This window comes from Malaclemys terrapin, chromosome 1, assembly GCF_027887155.1.
Source record: "Malaclemys terrapin pileata isolate rMalTer1 chromosome 1, rMalTer1.hap1, whole genome shotgun sequence".
Taxonomy (NCBI): Eukaryota; Metazoa; Chordata; order Testudines; family Emydidae; genus Malaclemys; species Malaclemys terrapin.
The window spans coordinates 89,044,063-89,066,410 of record NC_071505.1 but is presented as its reverse complement, the minus strand read 5'-3'; the positions used below and the strand labels follow the sequence as shown (position 1 = coordinate 89,066,410).

Below are 22,348 nucleotides of genomic sequence, written 5' to 3'. Positions count from 1 at the left end.
ACACTAAATAATGAAAATCAGAACAGGGAACTACTGATTTTTGTGCCAGGGAACAAATGATTCAGTGGTGATGTCATGACATGTATTAGCATGTGGTATGTGATGTCATCACTGTACTCTTCACTGCCATCAGTGTGTGCGAGCCTTTACAGACAACTCAATACAGTAACTCCTCGCTTAACATTGTAGTTATGTTCCTGAAAAATGCGACTTTAAGCAAAATGATGTTAAGTGAATCCAATTTCCCCATAAGAATTAATGTAAATAAGAGGGGTTAGGTTCCATGGAAATTTTTTTCACCAGACAAAAGACTATATATATATATATACACACACACACACACACAATTTAATACTGTACACAGCAATGATGATTGTGAAGCTTGGTTGAGATGGTGAAGTCAGTGGGTGGAAGAGGGTGGGATATTTCCCAGGGAATGCCTTACTGCTAAATGATGAACTAGAACAGGTGAGCCCTCAAGGGTTAACACATTGTTGTTAATATAGCCTCACACTCTACAAGGCAGCACAAATAGAGGGAGGGGAGACAGCATGGCAGACAGAGACACACTTTGTGTGTGAGAGAGAGATGTGCATTGCCCCTTTAAGTATACTGACCTCCCGAAAGTACATTGCCTTTTTAAGTAGATCAGCAAGTTGAAACAGCAGCTGCTGCCAGAAAGCTCCCTCCGTCCTGAGCCCTGTTGTGTCCCCCCTCTGCTCTATGGAGATGGGGTAAGAGGGAGGCAGAGGGGAGGGGGACACCCTGACATTAGTTCCACCCCCGGCAGAGCAAGCAGGAGGCTCCCAGGAGCAGCTCCAAGGCAGAGGGCAGGAGCAACTCACGGCAGTGTGGGGAGGGACAGCTGAACTGCCGGCAATTGATAGCCTGCTGGGTGGCTGCTGCACAGGGAACTTAGGGGAGCGGGGAGCTGATGGGGGGTCCGTCCACCCTCATTCCAAGTCCCTATCACTAGCTCTTTCTGGAAGCAGTGGACAAAGCAGGCGGCTGCCAAACAACGTTATAAGGGAGCATTGCGCAACTTTAAACGAGCATGTTCTCTAATTGATCAGCAACGTAAAAAGGAAACAACCTTAACCGGAAGGACTTTAAGTGAGGAGTTCCTGTAGATGAGTTCCTCCCCAAATGGCCCATTAACTTTCCTCCAGGTATAGGGAAGAAAGGATGTGGGAGAGCACCTGAGCGGGTTGTTAGTGGGTTATAGATTGTTGTCCTCGTCCTCAAAGAAAACCAGCACAAAACTTTAAAAAGACAAGTCTGGGAGCTTAAATTCTTAACTTTGCTAGAAACTAAATATCATGGTCTGAATAGACATTGGCTTTATGGCTTATTAAAATGGTGTAAGTGAAGAGTTAATGGGCCACTTCACCTTGAACGGTCCCTTGAAATATGTGCTAAACGATGTGTTCCATCTTGTCTTTAGCTGTGACACTCTGAATAAATTCCCCAGACCTGAAGAAGAGCTCTGCATAAACTCAAAACCTTGTCTCTCTCACCAACAGAATTTGGTCCAATAAAAGATACTACCTCACTCACCTTGTACGTCTAATATCCTGGGACCAACATGGCTTCTCCAACACTGCACAAAATATAGACATTTTGCAGTTGTTTGTTGCACCAAAGCAGGTCAGGGTGTTAACTCATATTATTGACAATCAAAACCCATTGTTTCTGTCGTCTATCACATCTCATGACACAGAGCTTGCCTGGAGAGTGAAACTGAATATTCATGGCAACACTAGTGACTTTTATATGATCCAGAAGCAGACGTCTAACCTTCAACCCCTCCCAGATTGGAAGTCACCTGACACAGCCCTGACTAGCCCTGAAAGTAGTCCGAACACATGGGCCAGAGAAACAACTTACAAAGACCAACAGTATGGTGTGCCCCAATGGTAGTAGTTATAAAGCAAGTGGGAAAATATGAATCTGTGTGAATCTTAAAAGACTTAATGAAGCAACTGGGAGAGAAAAATATGTTCTCCCAACTCTGGATGATTTCCTTCCCAAAATGAAAGGAACTAAAGTATTCTCCCAAGCTGAATGCCTCGAGCCAACTCTGGCAAATTCCTCTAGCCAAAGAAAGTGCTGAACTGACACATTTATCAACCCCTTTGGGAGATTTTACTTTTGAAGATTACCTTTTGGGATTACCAGTGCACCTGAAATTTTCCAAAGAAAGATGGCAGAACTGTTAACGAAGACGAACGGAGTTGTACTTTTCATGGACAATGTTTTGATATATGGATCTTCAATGGAAGAACACAACAAAACCCTCAACAAAGCCCTAGGCCTAATCAGTCAGACCAGACTGAAGTTAAAGAAAAGTGTGTTTTCTGCCTACCCCAAATTGAGCGTTTGGGACATCAATAAAGAAAGATGGAATCAGTCTGAGCCCTGAGAAAGTAAAAGGAATCTGAGAATGGAATGCACCAACAAATGTACCAGAACTGAGAGTGTACTGGGCATGGTAAATTACCTTGCTCGATACCTACAAGACCTTTCTACAGTGACAAAATCACTGCATGAACTGTCCAATGCATCTTGGCTATGGGGGCTAAATCAAAACATTGCCTTCTAAAGGGCAAAAGAAATTATTTCAGCAGCTCCAGTCTCAACATGCGAACAAATCCACAATGGTCAGTGTGGATGCAAACAGCTCTATGGCCTAGGTGGTATACTGTGGCAACAACACAAATCTGTGTGGAAGCCAGTTGTGTTTTGCTCTTGCACACTCACAAAGCAGAAAAGTTATACAGAGTGAATGAAAAGAAGGGCCTGGCAAGTGTATGGGCATATGAAAACTTTTACAGATATCTGTGTGGTTTGGATTAATTTACAATGATAAAAGACCAATAAACCCTCATCAATGGAAAAGGGTTGGCTCAAGCACTGCTGAGATGTCCACGTCTATTAATAAGGTTAGTGTGATTTAGCCCAACTTCTAAATATGTTCCTGAGAAAAATCTGGTAGCAGTAGACACTCTGTCATGGAACCCAGCATCACACTGTGATGTTACTCAGGGTACGATTTGGACTGTTGAATAGCTGAGCCCCGTCAGTTCTCTAGCCGGGGGTGCCCTTTACACTGCTTTGCTGTATAAACAGCCATTCCTGGCCTGCTCACACAATCTTCAGCACGTAAATTCACTCCCAGCTGAATACATGAGCACTCTGACCATTCACTCATGAATTACATATCGGGTGATACTTGCAAATTCTTAATCCGAGTCTTGTTCCCTGAAATGTGCATCTTGTGATGCTCAGCACCCTCCTGAACAGTATAAGTTCATAGAAAGTCCATCATTTCATCAAAGGAAAATGATAATGTGCCAGCCTTGTTATCTGAAACACTGGTTAAGACAAAACAAGAAGATATGTTTAATAAGTACAGAAAGATAGATTTTATGTGATTAGAAGTGATGATGCATAAAAGTCAGGATTGGCTACAAAAGAAAATAAAAGAGTAAAACGCAAATTAATACCTAATTTAACAAGTGAACTTAAAAGCAAAAGATTTTGTCTCACCATATGCTGCAGTAGATTTCACAGACTGGATCCTCTTTTCAGCCTGGAACTCCTTCCTTGCCCCCTTCCCCCTTGGTTCAGAGTCTCTCTGTATTCATTGATGTCATGAGCAGAGAGATGGGAGGAGGAGAGGTGAATTGGAGGTCACTGTCGCTCATCCTTATATCCTTTTCCCTTCTTTGAGGATTACCCTCAGCTGGGGTGTAGGCGACAAGCAGTCTCTTGTGGATGTGAGGCTTGAAATGTTCCTGTGATGCAATGTAAATTTCGCATTCACACCTTCCTCCTGCTGAAGAATGGCCATTTAAGCAGGCATTGAAAGCATTGTAATTCCAAATGAAATGACAGAAGAAATATTAAACCTCATCCATGAAGGACATCAAGGATTAACTAAATGCCATATATGGGCCAACCAGCCAGTGCAGTGGCTTGGCATCAGCAACAATATAAACAATAAAGTATTTGCATGTGAACATTGCAGAACTAATAGACCAACACAACACAAAGAACCTTCAATAACAACACATATACCAAACAGATGTTGGAAGAGACTAGCTTCCGATTTATGCGAATACAGAGGATATCATTAGCTGGTCGTAGTGGACTATTTGTCCATGTATATAGAAATAATGTACTTGAGAGACATAATATGGCACAGTGTTATCAAGAAATTGAAGTGCATTTTTGTTCATTTTGGCATTCCAGAACAACAAGGGATGGACAATGGACCACAATTTACTGCAGCAGAATTTAAGTCATTCTTAACAAAATATGATTTTGATCATATTACTAGCAGCCCATGTTACTCAGAAGTGAATGGAGAGTAAAGCCAAGAAAACCCTAGAACAGGAAGATGTATTCCTTTTTCTCTGAGCTACAAGTCAACACCAGTAGCAGCTACAGGATAGAGCCCAACATGACTTCTGATGGGAAGACAACTCGGAGCTACTGCTCCAAGTTTAGAAAAGAATCTATTTCCAAAGTGGCCAGACGTGAAAAAAGTAACTAAATCAGATAAAAAAGTGAAAAGAGCTTATAAACACATTTGCATCACACAATACTCAGAGAACTGCTGAGTCTAGAATCTGGTGACCATGTTAATGTCAAATTGGATATAGAGAGAGGATGGACACTTCAGCTGTCATAAAGAGAAACAACTTTAGAGCCCAGATATGTGACTGAGACCAACAGTGGAGAGTTCAACAGAAACCATTGGCATCTAAAGTTTGTTCCTCAGAGAGAACAATCGACAGAGAAAATTCTACAGACAGTGGATTCCAAACTGACCACATTCAGTTGCTGCAACTAATGTAGATCCATTTTGTAAATGGTAGGAATGTATTAAAGGGGGAGATGTAATGGAATGCTAAACTGTATTATGCTGTTATGCCGTGAGGTGGCACAGTGTGCAACATACCTTATTTCAGCTAACCTCAGCCTTACAGGGCAGAGCATTAAAGGATCTTATGGAAGATGCATTTCTGGTGTATCTCTCTGAGAAGGAAACTCTGTAGTCATTCAATAAATGACAGAAGTTGACCTGCCAGTAGCAGCCCTGTAACCTACCATGTATGAGATGTAAATGACATCTGCCAAGTCTGCAGACAACATGTAGCAAAGGGAGCAGCAGAAGCCATTAGAGACAGGGAAGAAGCCACCTGGCTACACTCATAACCAGAGCAGACCTGGTCCCCACTTCTCTGGAAGTGAAGGTTGGCAGGATTGCCGAACTTTGATGCCTGTGGGATTGGCTCTTCACTGTTTGGGCTTGTTGCGGATTGTGGGGGAGTTAGGGCCCTGCACCCCTCTTCCCGAGATTCACTGCGACTCTCAGCCAGCCAGTAAAGCAGAAGGTTTATTTAAGGACAGGAACACAGTCTCAAGCAGAGCGTGTAGGTACGACCAGACCCCCCCCCCCCTCAATTAGGTCCCTCGGGGAGGTTCAGGGAGCTTAGACCCCAGCCTGGGGTTCCCTGCGTTGCACCACCCAGCCCCAACCGAAACTAAACTCCCCTCCTCCCGCTGCTCCTCTCCTTTGTTCAGTCTCCCGGGCAGAAGGTGTTAATTCTCCCCACCCCCGTTCCTGGCTCAGGTTACAGCTCAGGTAGCTTCCTTCAAGGGAAGTCCCACATCCCCACTGCAACCCCCCTGCAACATTCCCAGGTCAAATCTGCCCTGCTCCCTGCTCCGTCACATCTCTCCCCCCTTCGAGACTGGACTGAGCGGGGTCACTCTGACCAGTGACCTGGGGAAGTTCAGGGCTCCCTCTCCGGGACAACGCGTCCGCTATCAGGTTGTCACGTCCCTTCACATGGACCACGTCCATGTCATAATCCTGCAGGAGCAGGCTCCACCTCAGGAGCTTGGCGTTGGCTCCTTTCATCTGGTGCAGCCAGGTCAGGGGAGAGTGGTCGGTGTGCACGGTGAAGTGACGCCCAAAGAGATATGGCTCTAGTTTCTTGAGGGCCCACACCATGGCCAGGCATTCCTTCTCGATGGCCGCGTAGTTCTGCTCCCGGGGTAGCAACTTCTTGCTCAGGTACACGATGGGGTGTCTCTCCCCCTTTTCATCCTCCTGCATTAACACCGCCCCCAGTCCTGTGTCTGAGGCGTCGGTGAACACCATAAAGGGCTTGTCAAAGTCTGGGTTTGCCAGAACTGGGCCACTGACCAGAGCCTCCTTCAGCGCCCGGAGAGCCTCCTGGCACTCCTCGGTCCAGACCACTTTGTCTGGCTTCCCCTTCTTGCACAGCTCAGTGATGGGGGCGGCTATGGCGCTAAAGTGGGGCACGAACCTCCGATAGTACCCTGCCATCCCAATAAAGGCTTGGACCTGCTTTTTGGTTTGAGGAGCGGGCCAGTCTCTGATCACCTCCACTTTGGCTGGTTCCGGCTTTAGGCAGCCGCTTCCCACCCGGTGGCCTAGGTAGGATACCTCAGCCATCCCCACCTTGCACTTCTCCGGTTTTACGGTCAGCCCAGCCTTCTGGAGTCGGTCCAGCACTTGTCTAACCTGGGATATGTGGTCCTCCCAGGTCTGGCTAAAGACACAGATGTCATCGATATACGCCACGGCAAAACTCTCCATCCCCCTCAGTAGCTGATCCACCAGGCGCTGGAAGGTGGCCGGCGCTCCCTTGAGGCCGAAGGGCAGGGTCAGGAACTCATAGAGCCCCAGAGGGGTGACAAAGGCCGATTTCAGCCTGGCATCTGCATCCAGCGGCACTTGCCAATAGCCCTTTGTAAGATCCATGGTGGTAAGGTACCGAGCACCTCCCAGCTTGTCTAGGAGCTCGTCCGGCCTGGGCATGGGGTAGGCATCGGCTACAGTGATGGCATTGAGCTTCCGATAGTCCACACAGAACCGGATCGACCCGTCCTTTTTGGGGACCAGCACCACCGGCGAGGCCCAAGGGCTGGAAGACGGCTGGATCACCCCCAAAGCCAGCATGTCATTGACCTCTCTTTCCAGGTCCTGAGCAGTTTTCCCTGTGGCTCGGAAGGGGGAGCATTTTATAGGCGGGTGCGATCCTGTCTGCACCCGGTGGACAGTCAGATTAGTGCGTCCAGGCTGGTTGGAAAACAGCTGCTGGTACAGATGCAGCACCCCTCCGATCTCAGCTCGCTGGGCAGGGGTTAGCCGATCAGAGAGGGGAATTGCTTCCAGGGGGAAGCCAACTCTTGTCCCAGGGAATAGATCTACTAAAGGGTCATCTCCCTGCCCCTCCCACTGTCCACACACGGCCAACACCATATTCCCCCTGTCATAATATGGCTTCATCATATTCACATGGTACACCCGGTGGTGGTGTGCCCGGTTCGACAGCTCCACCACATAGTTTACCTCGTTTAGTTGCTTGACAACCTTGAAGGGCCCTTCCCAGGCGGCCTGGAGTTTGTTTTTCCTCACGGGGATGAGGACCATCACCTGATCCCCAGTGGCGAAGGCGCGGGCCCGTGCTGTGCGGTCATACCAGACCTTCTGCTTCCTCTGGGCTCTGGCCAGATTCTCCCTGGCCAGGCCCATGAGCTCGGCAAGTCGTTCCCGGAAGGTCAGGACATACTCCACCACCGACTCTCCGTCAGGAGTGGCCTTCCCCTCCCATTCGTCTCTCATCAGGTCCAGGGGCCCCCTTACCCGCCTTCCATATAGCAGTTCGAAAGGCGAAAACCCGGTAGACTCCTGGGGTACCTCCCTGTACGCAAACAGCAGGTGAGGTAAGTACTTGTCCCAGTCCTGCGGGTGCTGATTCATAAATGTTTTCAGCATCATTTTTAGCGTCCCATTGAACCTCTCCACCAGCCCGTTGGATTGGGGGTGATATGCTGAGGCCCAGTTGTGCCGGACCCCACATCTCTCCCACAAGCACCGGAGTAGGGCCGACATGAAGTTGGACCCTTGGTCCGTCAAGACTTCCTTGGGGAACCCCACTCGGCTGAAAATGGTCAGCAGCGCATCCGCCACAGTGTCTGCTTCAATGGACGATAAGGGCACTGCCTCGGGGTAGCGGGTGGCGAAATCGACCACCACCAGGATGTATTTCTTCCCAGACCGGGTCGTCTTGCTGAGAGGTCCCACTATGTCCATGGCCACCTTCTGGAAAGGCTCCTCTATGATGGGCAAAGGTCTCAATGCTGCCTTCCCCTTGTCCCGGGCCTTCCCCACCCTCTGGCAGGGGTCACAGGATCGGCAGTACTGCCGGACGTTGGTGAAGACCCCGGGCCAGTAAAAGTTCTGTAGCAGCCTCTGCCTGGTGCGCCGGATCCCCTGGTGCCCTGCGAGAGGGATGTCATGGGCCAGGTACAGTAGCTTGTGGCGAAACTTCTGGGGAACCACCAGCTGCCTCCTGATCCCCCACGACTCCACTTCCCCCGGGGGAGCCCACTCTCGGTACAGGAACCCCTTCTCCCACAGGAACCTCTCCTTGCATTCTCTCCTCATGGTCTGTACCACACTGAGGTCAGCCAGGCCCCTTAGCTTCCGCAGGGAGGGGTCCTTCTGCAACTCGGCCTGGAACTCGGCGGCTGGGGAAGGGATGGGGACCTGCTCCCTCTCGTCGGCTGGGTCGGAAGCCCCAGCCACCCCGCGGCCTGTCCTTGGGTGTTCCCTCCCCACCCGGGAAGGGTTCGGTGCCTCCGGTGGGACATCCTTCCCAAGGTCAGGGCGTAGTGCCCCTCGCCGGCTCTGGCTACGGGTCACGACTAAGGCGGTCTGGGGGCTGCTTGGCCAGTCCTCTAGGTCCCCCCCATCAACACCTCAGTGGGCAAATAGTGGTGCACTCCCACGTCCTTGGGGCCCTCCTTGGCCCCCCATTTCAGGTGTACCCTCGCTACGGGTCATCACTGCATCCATTTATACACTCATTTAACATTTTCAAGGCTTTCTTTGCAACCATAAGAGTCAAAGACTTTTTTTTTTTAATGAAAACTGAGATTTTGGAGAACAAAAAGAAAAAGTGCTGGGTCACTGAACCAGTGAGACTGGTCCAATTCTAGCATGAGTTTGGCACATCCACCTCCAAGGGCAAAGCCTCACTCATCTGTAAATGCTTATTCTGGCAGATAGAACATTTTGAAGTGAATTGGATTGAGATTGAGGGCCTTGTGAAATCAGACACCAGAAATATAATCCCTTTTTTGGAGGGCAGAACACAGGTCGAAGATATTCCCTCAGCCCCACCCCTTCTCTCCTGCCAGGGGAAAGGAAAACCAATAGATGGCTCTTTTTTGGTCTTACCTTATCTTTCCTGGGCTGGAAATGGAGAAGCAGTTCATTTCATCTTCAACCCCTCTTCTTCTTGACAAGGGTGTTGAAACTGGATGGAAACCTCAAACACTGAGAGTCATAGAACAAGTATAGCACTTGGCTCTCTCACTTATAGAAATGCTCTTTTGAAAACTCTTAGGGAGAGAAAATGTCTCTGCTGTCCCCCTGTATCTGCCAATGCAACAATTCAGCAATAATGGATAAGCACAGTTGCTGCATATTTCTTCTAAAATGATCAGTAATGAAATGCTTAACACTGTTGAAATTTAAATGCTCATAATTAGGCTTCAGCGTTAACACCCCATCAAAGTGAACGGGGCAGTTCACATTTCTCTTAGAACTACTGTTTCAGCCTGTCGGCCTGCAGACTCAGGAGGATAACACGGCATCAATTTTCATTGAGATGGCTAATTTTGCAAACAAAAGGGCTAGAGATTTTTTTTTCATGTACGTATTCCATTTTAATTATATTAACATTGATGAGGGTGCAGCTGTTCTCTATTAGATCAGCCACTGCTCAAAATATTCCCCACCCAGTGCAGACAGATAATTTAATCCCTCTAGGATTTGAAAGTTAAAAAGGAACCAGTTTGGTCATGTCTAGCTCATTTTACATGCCTTCCTTTTATGGCTGCAGCTCTACTACCTGGGGCTGTACTTGTGTGAGTTCTAACATACTAACCAGCGTTGGACCTAGTCAGTATTTGAAAAGAGAATTCAAAGAAAAACTCAGGGAACTTCATGAAGTGGGGTGGTCAATGATCAAGTAAAGAGCATTATTCTGTTTGAATGCTGACTGAATACTGTGATGATATTTAGCACAGTAGGGGGATTCTGTGATCTTGGAAGTGGCGGAGTTGGATCTAGGCAATACATACTTTAGAACATGAGGGGTCCTTAGGAAAGGGTTCAGGAAGAAAAGGGGGGGGGGGGCAAGAGGGTGAAAGAGCTGTTGTACTTATGTGAATTATTTTAAATAAGTATCCGGTATAATCCTACTGTCTGCTTGCTTCAGTCAAAATATAACATTTCTGGAATCATGGATTGCTTCTGCCTTTGTCTAGGTCAAGGGTCGGCAACCTTTCAGAAGTGGTGTGCCAAGTCTTCATTTATTCATTCTGATTTAAGGTTTTGCATGCCAGTAATACATTTTAACATTTTTAGAAGGTCTCTTTCTATAAGTCTATAATATATAACTAAACTATTGTTGTATGTAAAGTAAATAAGGTTTTTAAAAATGTTTAAGAAGCTTCATTTAAAATTAAATTAAAATGCAGAGCCCCCTGGACTGGTGGCCAGGACCCGGGCAGTTTGAGTGCCACTGAAAATCAACTTGCGTGCCACCTTTGGCATGCGTGCCATAGGTTGCCTACCCCTGGTCTAAGTCATTTTGAAGTCTATATGCTGAAAAGTGACTCAGATGTCTTCATTTTTTCTAACTTAGCCTACATAGCTAGCTGTTCCATTGCAGGAGTGGAAATTATATTTCCCTAAGTACTTGCAAGCTATTTACAGTGATAACTTTTCTGTAGAATGAAAGAAAGTTTTTCTGAGGCATTGTTTGGGACGTGAGAGGCAAAGGGCATTTTAAAATATGCCTGTCAAGCCAGCTGCTTTTCCTGATTCCACAGACTTCGATAAAAAAATTCTGGTACCTGGTAAGCACTTTGACTTGCTAATAAATGTTTGGCAGAACATTATTTTACCCATTAGATAGTAGAAACCCCCAGAAAACTGACTGCGGGATATATGACTGCATTGTGTGAACTAGCCTCTACATGCTATGTTGATATCCTACCTGACAAAATGATACATGATCAAATAACTGAAAAGACAAATAATTCTAAAATTAGAGAATCATTGTTTATGGGGAAAGCACTCCAACAAGGCTACTGAATTAAAGGAAATGTAATAGCCATTAAAGGTGCAGAATCACTGGCCTGGATTGTCTGCCCTTAACGGACTACCTGGACATTCCCTTTGCATAATGGAATCCGCATTGGTAGCCTGCCAAAGGCCTCTAGTATAGAGGGTAAGACAATGGAAAGAGGACATTCCAGAGTGCTTCTGTGCTCCAACAATTCCTGGGTTTTAGAATGATCTCTTAGGAGGTCCTTGCAGCTGGACACAATTTAGAGCAGTCTCGATGTTCTAATTTGTGCCAGGAGCCAAATTGGCTCCAAGCTAGTCCCAGGATTAAAGTGGTATAAAGGTGATTCAAAGCTTTCTATAAGGAAAAACAAAGATTCTCATTGCTGAACTGGGTTACAACAGAGTGCTATGCCTCAGGGGCATATCCCTGCAAGAAATCTCTTTAAGTAAAAACTTGGCCTTTTTTTGATAGAGTGCAAGACACATCTCTTTGATGAGGCTTCCCATGGATTGTGTGCTGGTCATTTAGCCACTCTCAGATCACCAATTTGACTGGGCAAATTGGCAGCAGAAGAGAGTGATCTTCTGAACCTCTTAGTTTGAACTGCTAATGGTCCAATTTAAACTATATAAGTGCACCTAGATACCACTGTGATGGATGCCATAATAAATAATTTTTAAAGTCCCTAAGATAAAAGTGGATAGTTTCTCACAAGGTGTTCCTATTTTATGGTGGAAAATCCAGAAATCCATGCATATAAGGCTTCTCTCTGACTAGAATGAACCAATCCTGCATACATCACACTGCAATGCTTCAGATACTGTAACAAAGAAGGTCTTAGATTGTTTCTAAACTTGCAAGAAATTCACACATTATATACAATTAAAAAGTATGCAATCTCAGTGTGCCCAAAGTAAGAAACACTCCACTCTCAAAAAGAGAATAGTTAATTATGGAAACACAGAGACCGTGGGTCTGATCCCGAAAGGGAACATAAGAATGGCCATACTGGCTCAGACCAATGGTCCATCTAGCCCAGTATCCTGTCTTCCGACAGTGGCCGGAGCCAGATGCTTCAGAGGAAATGAACAGAACAGGGCAACTTATTAAGTTATCCATCCCCTGTTGTCCAGGCCCAGCTTCTGGCAGTCAGAGATTTAGGAATGCCCCTGGCAGAGGACTGTGTCCCTGATCACCTTGGCTAATAGCCATTGATGGACCTATCCTCCATGAACTTACCTAATTCTTTTTTGAGCCCAGTTATAACTTTCCACTTTCACCTCTCCTGGCAGCAATTTCCACAGGTTGACTGTGTGTTGTGTTAAGCAGTACTTCCTTACATTTCTTTTAAACCAGCTGCCTATTAATTTCATTGTGTGACCACATATCAAAGGAACCAGGAAGTGGGTAAATAACACTTCCTTATTCACTTTCTCCACACTGTTCATGATTTTATAGACCTCTGTCATATCCCCCGTTAGTCGTCTCTTTTCTAAACTGACACGTCCCAGACTTTTAATCTCTCCTCATCTGGAATCTGTTTCATACTCTTCATTTTTTGTTTCCCTTCTCTGTACTTTTTTCAATTCTAATATATCTTTTTTGAGATGTGGCAACCAGAACTGCATGCTGTATTCAAGGTGTGGGAGTACAATGGATTTATATAGTGGCATGATATTTTCTGTCTTATCATCTATTCCTTTCCTAATGGTTCCTAACATTTTCTTTTTTGACTGCCATGGCACACTGAGCAGATGTTTTCAGAGAACTATCCACAATGACCCTAACACCTCTTTCTTGAGGGATAACGGGTAATTTAAACCCCAGTCATGGGGTTTGTGCTCCCATAATGCTCCAGTGAAATCACTTAGATCAAGCTCTGTTTGATAACATACATGAAACCATTGATTGAGTGGATATCTCCAAAAGTAGTAGCAAAAAATCCAATGGACAAATATAAATGTACACAGATATGAGAGACTTGGACTCTTGTAAACAGTTCGTTGCCATCCCTTACAAAAATAAATGAAATCTTGAACAGATATCTGCTGAATTACCAGGGCATTTCTATTTAAGTTCCTACATATGCTTTATGCACCTAAATATGAAAATGATGATCAAAGTGACAAAGTTCAGAAAGAAATAATAACACCTGCACCATTTACTCTAATAGAACTACCAAAGGGCTCATGGGGAAATACAGTCGTGGAGATAAGATCAGTTAATGATCAGGCAGTAACTCAGAGATATCAATGTTTCTGGCAGTGTCCTCCCTTTCTATCTGCAGAGAAATAATCATACATTTCTAAACAAATGTCTTTGAAGAAAAAAATGCCTAAAGAAATTGTAACAGATAATAGAGTACAATCAATCTCCAGGAAAAAAGGAAAACTATTGGATGATGATTGGTATAATACATGAGAACTTCTCTTTACTATCCAAATACATATGGATAAGCGGAAATATGAATAACTGATCAAGAAAGGTCTATAAAACCAAGCAACGAAGCTAAGCATTGGAAAAAGGGCATATAGGAAAGATTACTTGCTTAGAGATTGACACTATATTTAGCAACTGGTATAATAAATTTTTCTTTTTTTCAAGGAGAGAGGAAGTGTTGTATCTAATGCTAACTGAATACTGCAGGAATGACTAACTATCCTACCTACTTTCCAGCACTAGAGGGAACTTAGGGAAGGAAGTAAAAAAGGAGAAAAATAAGATGGTGAGAGATCTATTGCATATATGGGAGTTTGTTTAAAAGATCCAGTTTAATCCTATTGACTGCTAGCTTATTTCAGTCAAAATACTACAGATATCTTTTAAATGAGATGTACAACTAAGGTTGTGATACTTGGACATTATCTATCAGTGGTTTTCAACCTGTGGTCCGTGGACCCCTGGGGGTTTCCAGACTGTCTAAGATTTCCAAGGAGTCTGCATCTCCATTCAAAATTTTTTTAGGGGCCTTCAAATGAGAAAAAGTTAAAAACCACTGGTCTATGCTAGTGAAATTTGGTTTGCTAACCACTCTGTGTTACTCTTAACATGTTGTAACACAGCATATGTCCATATGCAAAGTTACTTCCAGCAGTGCACAGGCATTCACATCACCATTTAGAAGAGATTTGCTTAGGGTAAAATAGGTACTGTGTCCTTTCTTTCATAAATAATAAGTTGGTGGTTCCTCAGTTACAATTAGTCAGTTGTTCAAATCAGAAAAACTGCCATCACAAATAGGGCTCATTGACATTATTATTGCCATCGCAGCAGAAAGGCTAAGGACTAAATGGACCATGAAGACTGAATTCCTCTCTTAACACGCAGAGATGTTCCCTTCATGTCAAGGCTGAGGGACATAAGCTCGTGGCAGATAGCTGGTAGATTGTACTACTGCAGCTGGTGGTGTAAGGGTTCCATGCATAAAGGACCGCATCCAAAATCCATTTAAATCAATGGGAGTCTTTCCATTAACTTCATTGGGCTTTGGATCAGGCCTAAATACAGGACTTCATCTTCAAAGTAATCCAGCATGTTTTATCAGCACCATATTCACTTTTTTAAAAAATTAGGAAAACTAGATGCAGAAAATATTATGCAAAGTCAGATCAAAGGAGGTAGATGTAGTAGTCTTGTTTCCCATATTAAATGCCAACAAAGCTTTTTTAAAATGTAGTGCCAGACTGAGAAATCTGGCTTCTTTACTAATAATGATGGCATACTGCTGCAACAGTGTATTAATCATCTGCATTATCTCCCAGGCCATGTACTTTTAGTGTGACTGATGATCTTGTTTATTCCCACACAGAATTGCTGGGAGACAGTGAATTTATGTGTACTGATAGCAGCAAAAGGGGAAGTCCTGCAAGTGGGGCTAAACATAGAACTAAGTGTGGGAACACAAGATTTTAAATTAAAAAACGAAGAGTGGAGCGTAAGGATCGAGAATAAGGGGAAAAGAGAAAGAAAGGCAAGAGAAAAGAAGAAAGGGAGAGAAAAGAAAGGCAGGAAGTGGAGTGCATCTTGACAGCATTAAACATTGTTCACAAAGACAGTGCCAGTGCCAGTTTGGCAAACACTGAAAGCAGTGCAGGAGTCAGGGTGAGAATCCTATAGGCTTTCTGAAAAATGTGCAGTTCTGGGGCCAGTATCCTATAGACTTTGCCTCTCTGATGCCTTGCTTAGACACACGTACAAAGAAAGGAAGCCAAAGTCATATAATGAGCAAGTTGTTTTTTCTACAGTATTGGTCCCAAACACATCTTACAGGAGGGATACATAGTCTGAAAACTGCAGTAATTTTTTTTTTTAACTAGAGTGGCTCCTTCTGGCCAAAGGAATGATGGGTCTTGGCTGTAAGCTACAAAGATGGAAGAGGAGAGAAATTACCAGTCTTTACATTTTTTTAGTTACCATTTAGATTATTTAGCTGTTTGATTCATTATGGATTTTAGGACACTGGATGAGCTTGAATTTTGTATTGATTTTTTAAAAATCCCTGCCCATCACTTTGAGCTGAGGACTCTCTCCCTGTTCTCTTTTCTGTTTAACATTGGCCTGGTCACAGGTTTCAATAAGGGTCCAAAGAGCCCCATGTGGGAGAATCAGAACCTTTATTCTCAGCATGTCAGGCTCCAATAAGCGAAACATGTCTATGGATAGAAACATTGCTGTGTAATAATGACACTTGTCTCCACAAACCTTCTCCCTATAATCTATCAGCAACTTTAATTAGAAATAAAGTTACCTCTGTAAAGCCAGTGCAGCTTCTATTATGTCTTGCTTATCATCAACAATGCTGTCTGCCAGATCTGGATAGTAGAATCCTTATTACCACTGATAATTTAAGAGGAAGAAAAAGTTTGAATTTCAGATCACAGATGGATTTTGGAATGTTGGCAGTTAGAAACATCATCTTCTAACTAGCCATATTGGATCAGGGCACCACTGAGAGCAAATAAACTGTGACACTGCATTACTGTCACAGGTTTGCTTTTTAAGACTGTAGTGACATTTTGATTCTGGCATCTAACAACATTGAATAAATAAACTAAAACAGAAGCATTTGATATTGACTTACTGCAAATGCGACTGTTTATTTTTGAACATACTACATATGGGAAAAAGTCACTGGAGTGAAGAAGATCAAGGACATTTGAAAAGAATCTCAGCTGTGTCATATTAGGACAGAATGCAGAAAAAAAGGGGTATGTGAGATCTTGCTACATCTTACACCCCTAGGGCAGTGGTTCTCAACCCGCGGCCTGCTTGCGGCTCAATCAGCACACAGCTGTGGCCCATCTTCAGGGCCATACACAGGGCCGGCTCCAGGCACCAGCCTGGCAAGCAGGTGCTTGGGGCGGCCGCTCCAGAGAGGGGCGGCACGTCCAGGTATTCGGCGGCAATTCGGCGGACGGTCCCTCACTCCTGCTGGGAGCAAAGGACCTCCCGCTGAATTGCCACCGCAGATCGTGATCGCGGCTTTTTTTTTTTTTTTTGGCTTCTTGGGACGGCCAAAACCATGGAGCCGGCCCTGGCCATACAGGTAGTATATATATTGAGTGGAGGTGGCCCACATAACATATAGAGCCCACAATGGTAAATAGGTTGAGAACCACTGCCCTAGGCCAAAGCTGGAGGGGTTAAATACCACCAAAACATGAAATTTCCTAAACAAATTCTATGTAACATAGTCATCCATAATGAAGGAAATGGTACTGCCAATCCAAACATATACAAATCATGAGTCCAGCCTCCCAAGAATTATGATTGGCTTAAAAATAAAGAGATTTAAAAAAATAAATGTTTGGTTCTTTTTCTTTGCCTTCTGGCTTTTCAGCCTTTTGGTACACTTGCTTCACATGTTCAAGATTTGCCTCTGCATCTAGGAGAGTAAGAAACTTACTTTTTTAAAAATGAAAGCTGAGATTATCATGTAATATCAAGATATCAGCATCTGGAGTTTTCAGGAAAAAGACACTAAAAATTCAAGACACAATAGAATTACAAAAGTTGGCAACACTGAAGAAACAAACAATTGTAAGAAACATTCAGTGAAAATTTTATTTTTATAGGACACTATACTACAATGTTTCATTCATAGTATAAAATCAGATGTTTGCATAGCAGTGTATGATTCTCGACATGACTATTGTTTGAAAACATACCTTATAGCTGATTGAATGTTCCTTAGTAGCTCAGACAGAATGTGGGACATTAGGCAGCAAATAAGAGATGTCCCTTAAAATTCAGGATGTGAGTTCATATACCCGTCAGAACTATTATGGCCACAGAAGTGATGTCAACATCCATGTTTCTGTGATTGATTGCTGCTATGTTCATCTGACATTTTCACATCATCTACTGATTCATAGGCTATACGTTTTCAGGAATCCTCAGTTACTTGCTTATGGCCATTACTCCTCTGGTCTCCACCTTCCAAGGAGGGAGAGTAATTATTATGAGTAGCCCAAGGAGGTACAAATTGATGCAGGAAGGGTGTAATTAAGAAAAGGAAGATTAGGATGGATATCAGAAAAAATGTTAACAATGAGCTCTATTAAGATGTGGAAATGTGACTCTGCCCCACTCTGTTCTCAGTTCCTCATTTAGAATGTGAGCTCTCTAGGCTAAAGGACCTTATTGCACCATGTCTGCCATATTCTAACCACTGCACAGTGTTCTTGTACTTCTAGTAATGTTTCTAATAAAACATATTACAGGGACCAATCTTGATGGGCTGAGGGAGCTGACAGAATGACTCAGTAGGTATTCTGCTCTGATTTCTGTTATTCTATGTGTCTATGAATGTTCCAGAAGAATAAGAGAGATGCACTCAGAGTAGTTTTGGAACAGGAAGTTAATGCAGTATTATCTGTTTAAAGTAGATTAAACAAAATCCAGTTGTTTATTATCTAGTAAATCAGCAAGTTGAGCAAACAAGCAGTGTCCTTGAGTCGGGATGAAATCCTGGCTCCACTAAAGTCAGTGTAAAACTCCCATTGATTTCAATAGAGCCTAGATTTCAAATATAACACTGAAATTCAGGAAACTCACTCTCTCTTTCTCAGTGTTTTGGATATTTACAAAAGTCTGTGTTCACATAACACATACCCAGATATTATACTTGTTGGCAAGGGACTGAATTTCCCCCCTAAACAAAGTGTAGCTTCCATTGATTTGAATGTGAGTTGTTCATGTATATCTGAAGGCAGAATATGGTCTAAAGCATCAGGGAACAGTACTCATAACATAGGTATCTACTAAGTGATCTAAAGGAAGATCTCCATCAGCCATTAGTAGTACTAGGGCTTGTACCTGCTTTCGAGGCCTCTAGCCACTTGAGGACAATGCAATCAAACTGATAGACACTTGACATGAGCAGATGACATATTCCGTGAGAAGAGGACAACAACAGATATAAAAAAACAGGATTTCTGTTTTTGCTTGGTGAGGCCGTGAGGGGTGGGAGCTATTGCTTTATAATATGAGTGCTGCCTGGGGATTCAATTATGTGGCAAAGAGGGGAGAAATGTGCTGCTGTTTTGATACTTTAGTTATTTTTGCATTGGGTTTTTAGAGGACAGTTTTAAGCTGCAGTTAAATCCAATAAATAGTAGATATATCCCAGTACATTACACTATTCTCATAGTTATCATGACATGCAAATGTAACATACTTAATTCCAGTAACTTTACTAATATTTGCTGACTGCTTCCAGTAGGCAGACTAAGAAGAGCATTTAGGCCCAAAGCCTGCTCCCATTGACAAGTCTCCCGTTGACTTAAGTCGGAGAAAGCTCAGGCCCTCAATGAGTAATTACCCCAGAACATCCAGAGATGAGCCAATGAACTAGACATGAAACGCTCCATCTTCCATTCCCAATCTGATGGTCCATCCATCCACTCCTGTGCTCATACTTCTATACCAGCTTGTTATTTTAGAGTTCCTACATTACTGTTTATAAGCACAGGGTTGAATGTGCTGGTTTGCAATTCTAGGCTCACTTATAAGTGCTGGATAGAGTAATGTGGTTTGCTCATAAACCTGGCTGCTGACATTGAGTTATCTCCCCCTCCCTCCAAAGATGAAGAACAGTGAAGCATTTATTTGGCATTGGGGGTAGGCTCATATAAATATTACACGGACTTTGTAAACAGGTATAAAATATATAGTGCTCTTTTAAATACAGGCTTTTATAATGAGATAAACCAAAAAAACTCTGGTTTCAATTCAGTTGGTCTGTGCGAGAAACACTGTATTTGCACAGATGGTGTTTAATTTCCTTGTTTTGTTTTTAAATAATCTCTGGAAAGTTATAAAAGTTGATTTAGTCTTCAGTGGGGCTTCAGTCCAGGTTCTGGTGGACAGTTAGTAGCTGCTGTGGATGTCCATTAGTCCCAAAATGCAAGATCCATCACATTCAGTACAATATGGATTCAATATTTATCTGCCTTAAGAGCTGTTGGCTCCCTCTACCTTTCTATTTCCTTTTCTCCCTTGTCAGAATAGCCAGGGGACGGTAGATTTTTTTACCTTTTCTTACCCCCGATTTGAGAATAGTCTCAGGATGTGTTCTTGAGAGGATCCACTCAAGAACACTGCCTTGTTACCTCTGAATGATTTGAGGTTTGGGACCTAATTCCTGCAGGTCACAGATTTGATATTGGGGGATTCCTAAAAGATTGATTCTGTGCTGATCCTGGAGGTTTTCAGTCAGACATTTTTTGCCAGCACTAAAAATCATTTTGATGGGAAAAACTAAAGGAATGAAAATGGTATCTTAAAGACATGAAAATTATATAGAGTGATCTAATAACCCCCAAACTTAGGGGCACAGCCAAAAGGGGTGACGTGGCAGGCCAAAACAAACACAAAGCAACCATCTGTGTTCCTCTGGGGCTTTAATGGATCTTTTACTTTATATCCATTTTAAATGGCCTCCTTTTACAACCCAGTTGGCCCCTCCTTCTTTCTCTTCTCTACTCATCAGTTCACTGTGATGCAAAGTTATCCTTATCAGACAAGGTACCAGTAATATCTCTCTTTTATAGCCTCAACCTTTCCATGAGCAAACACACAAAGCAACCTTTGGCCTTTCTGCTTTCCTGAATTCTGTTGCTTTTAATTCTTCACAAGCAGATGTGCCAGTTAGGGTAGATGGGTGTGGGGTGGAGGTGGAGACAGAAAAGGGGAGAGAGTGAAGGGGTGAAAGAGATACGGTATAGCTGATCGGTGGATATACAACATGAATCTTTATTTCAGCCTATCCAGGAACAACAACAATGTAGTGCGCATGTATGTGTGAGCATTGGGCTATGGGTCTAAACTGAGAGGAGTAATGAGGCAACGAATGCTGGGTCCGGACCTCTGGCCATTGCTCCTCTGTCTCCAGCTGCTGTGGCAGGTTGGTGAGGGCAAGTGTGTCAAGGACAATTATGTAATCAATGTGATGCAGCTGAATCACTCAGACCTTCCATGGACCTTCGATAAAATAAAACCAGCTGTGCAGCTGGGACTACGTATTGTAGAAGAGCAGCTGCAGAAGGCAGGTAAGGGTGTGAAGCTGTGTGTTCTTTTCCCCGTTAGAGTTTTTGGGTCAGACTGTGAGCTCCGGGCCCCCTCAGTCAGTGCTTCTACAAACTGCCCCTCAGAGCTGTTCTTGGGCTGTCCAGTTACCATGTAGATCAGACAATAACTATCCCCTTCTTTCCAAGTAGCGGAGCCACAGTGCAAGGATTGAACCAGGGATGTTTGTGTGCAAATTGATGCAAACCCTTCCCTGAGTTAATTTCTGAAGATGTTCAGTTGGGATTGAGAACGTAGGAACTGCTGAACCAGAACAGACCAGATCAAGGGTCCATTGAGTCCAGTATCCTGGCTCCTGCTCTAGCAGAACAGATCAGTGTTCTAGCTGTTCTGGTAACTTCTATGTTAGATAATGACAGCTGCATCAGCCCACTCCCCCAATGATGCACATAATTTTGTAACTTTATGATAAAGAAATTTCATTCTGACCCCAGCTGCTGCTCAGATTATTGCCTGAAGTGTGGGGATCAGCAGCCCTTATAATTTTTAATTTAGATAGCATCACTACAGATGCTAGTCTTACTCATTTTCATATCTAACCCCTCTTTTCAATATCACTAAACTAGTTGTTCTCAAACTTTTTTTGCCCGCAGACCACTTGAAAATTGCTGATGCTCTCGGCCAAATGTTGTTTGTACCATTAGCTAACTATTGTAAAGTGCTTTGGATAAAAGCGCTATATAAAAAAAATTAACATTTTTGTTCTACAAATAAAAGCACACAATTAATATTTTCATATCAGTAATTTTACTTTTCTAATGCGATGGATGTGCCCTCTCTCCCCCGCCATGGCAGCCCCCGAACTGGGGCTGGGAAGGAGGGGGGTGTCTCCCTCTCTCACCCACCACAGCAGCCCCTGAGCTGGGACTGGGAAGGAGGGGGATGTCTCCCTCTCTCACCCACCACAGCAGCCCCTGAGCTGGGGCTGGGAAGGAGGGGGATGTCTCCCTCTCTCACCCACCACAGCAGCCCCCGAGCTGGGTCTGGGAAGGAGGGCTGCCTCTCCCCGGTAGCCGCAGCCCTGGAGCAGGGTAAGTCGCCTCTTTCTCTGGCCGCTGCAGTCCTGCACATCTCAAATTCCCCCCACCCCCTCTTCTCACCACACTGCTATAGGAAAAAAATATCTGATATTCTGTTTCTGATCATGCCCAATATCTGACGCTTCAGAAAAGGATGTCAGCTCTCTATAGTGGAGCTAATTCTGCAATCTCATTCAGTGGAATGGAGGATAGGGGGAATTGCTTCCCAGTGAACTTTGGGAACAGAGGCCCATATTAATGGATGAGCTAACAGGGCCATAGCCCAGGCCCCTCAGAAGACTACACTCTCCCCAAACCATAGAATTGCAGTAAGTAATGTTGTAATCTGCACTCACTTGCAGTGACACTCAAACATGAGCAGTGTTGCGACACCAAGTGACAGGTCACAATGCCCAGAGTAGGGAGCCAGCCCCAGCCCCATAGGACAGGAACCACTGCTGCAGGGTAAGTATGGGCTGCACAGAGGTTTTTGAAACGGAGACCCTCCCACCCTTCCAAACAATTAAAAACACTGAAGGGAGGCCCCGGGGG

General features: G+C 44.1%; 1 protein-coding gene across 1 annotated transcript in view; it reads left to right on the top strand.

Moving 5' to 3' along the window:
• Window positions 1–20,388: 20,388 nt before the first annotated feature.
• Window positions 20,389–22,348, top strand: part of LOC128838126 (guanylyl cyclase C-like) — a 66,945-nt gene continuing 64,985 nt past the window's right edge. The window contains exon 1 of the mRNA XM_054030030.1: window positions 20,389–20,740. Within this exon, the coding sequence (XP_053886005.1) occupies window positions 20,530–20,740 (211 nt within the window). The 5' untranslated portion in view covers window positions 20,389–20,529. The remainder of the gene's footprint in view (window positions 20,741–22,348) is intronic.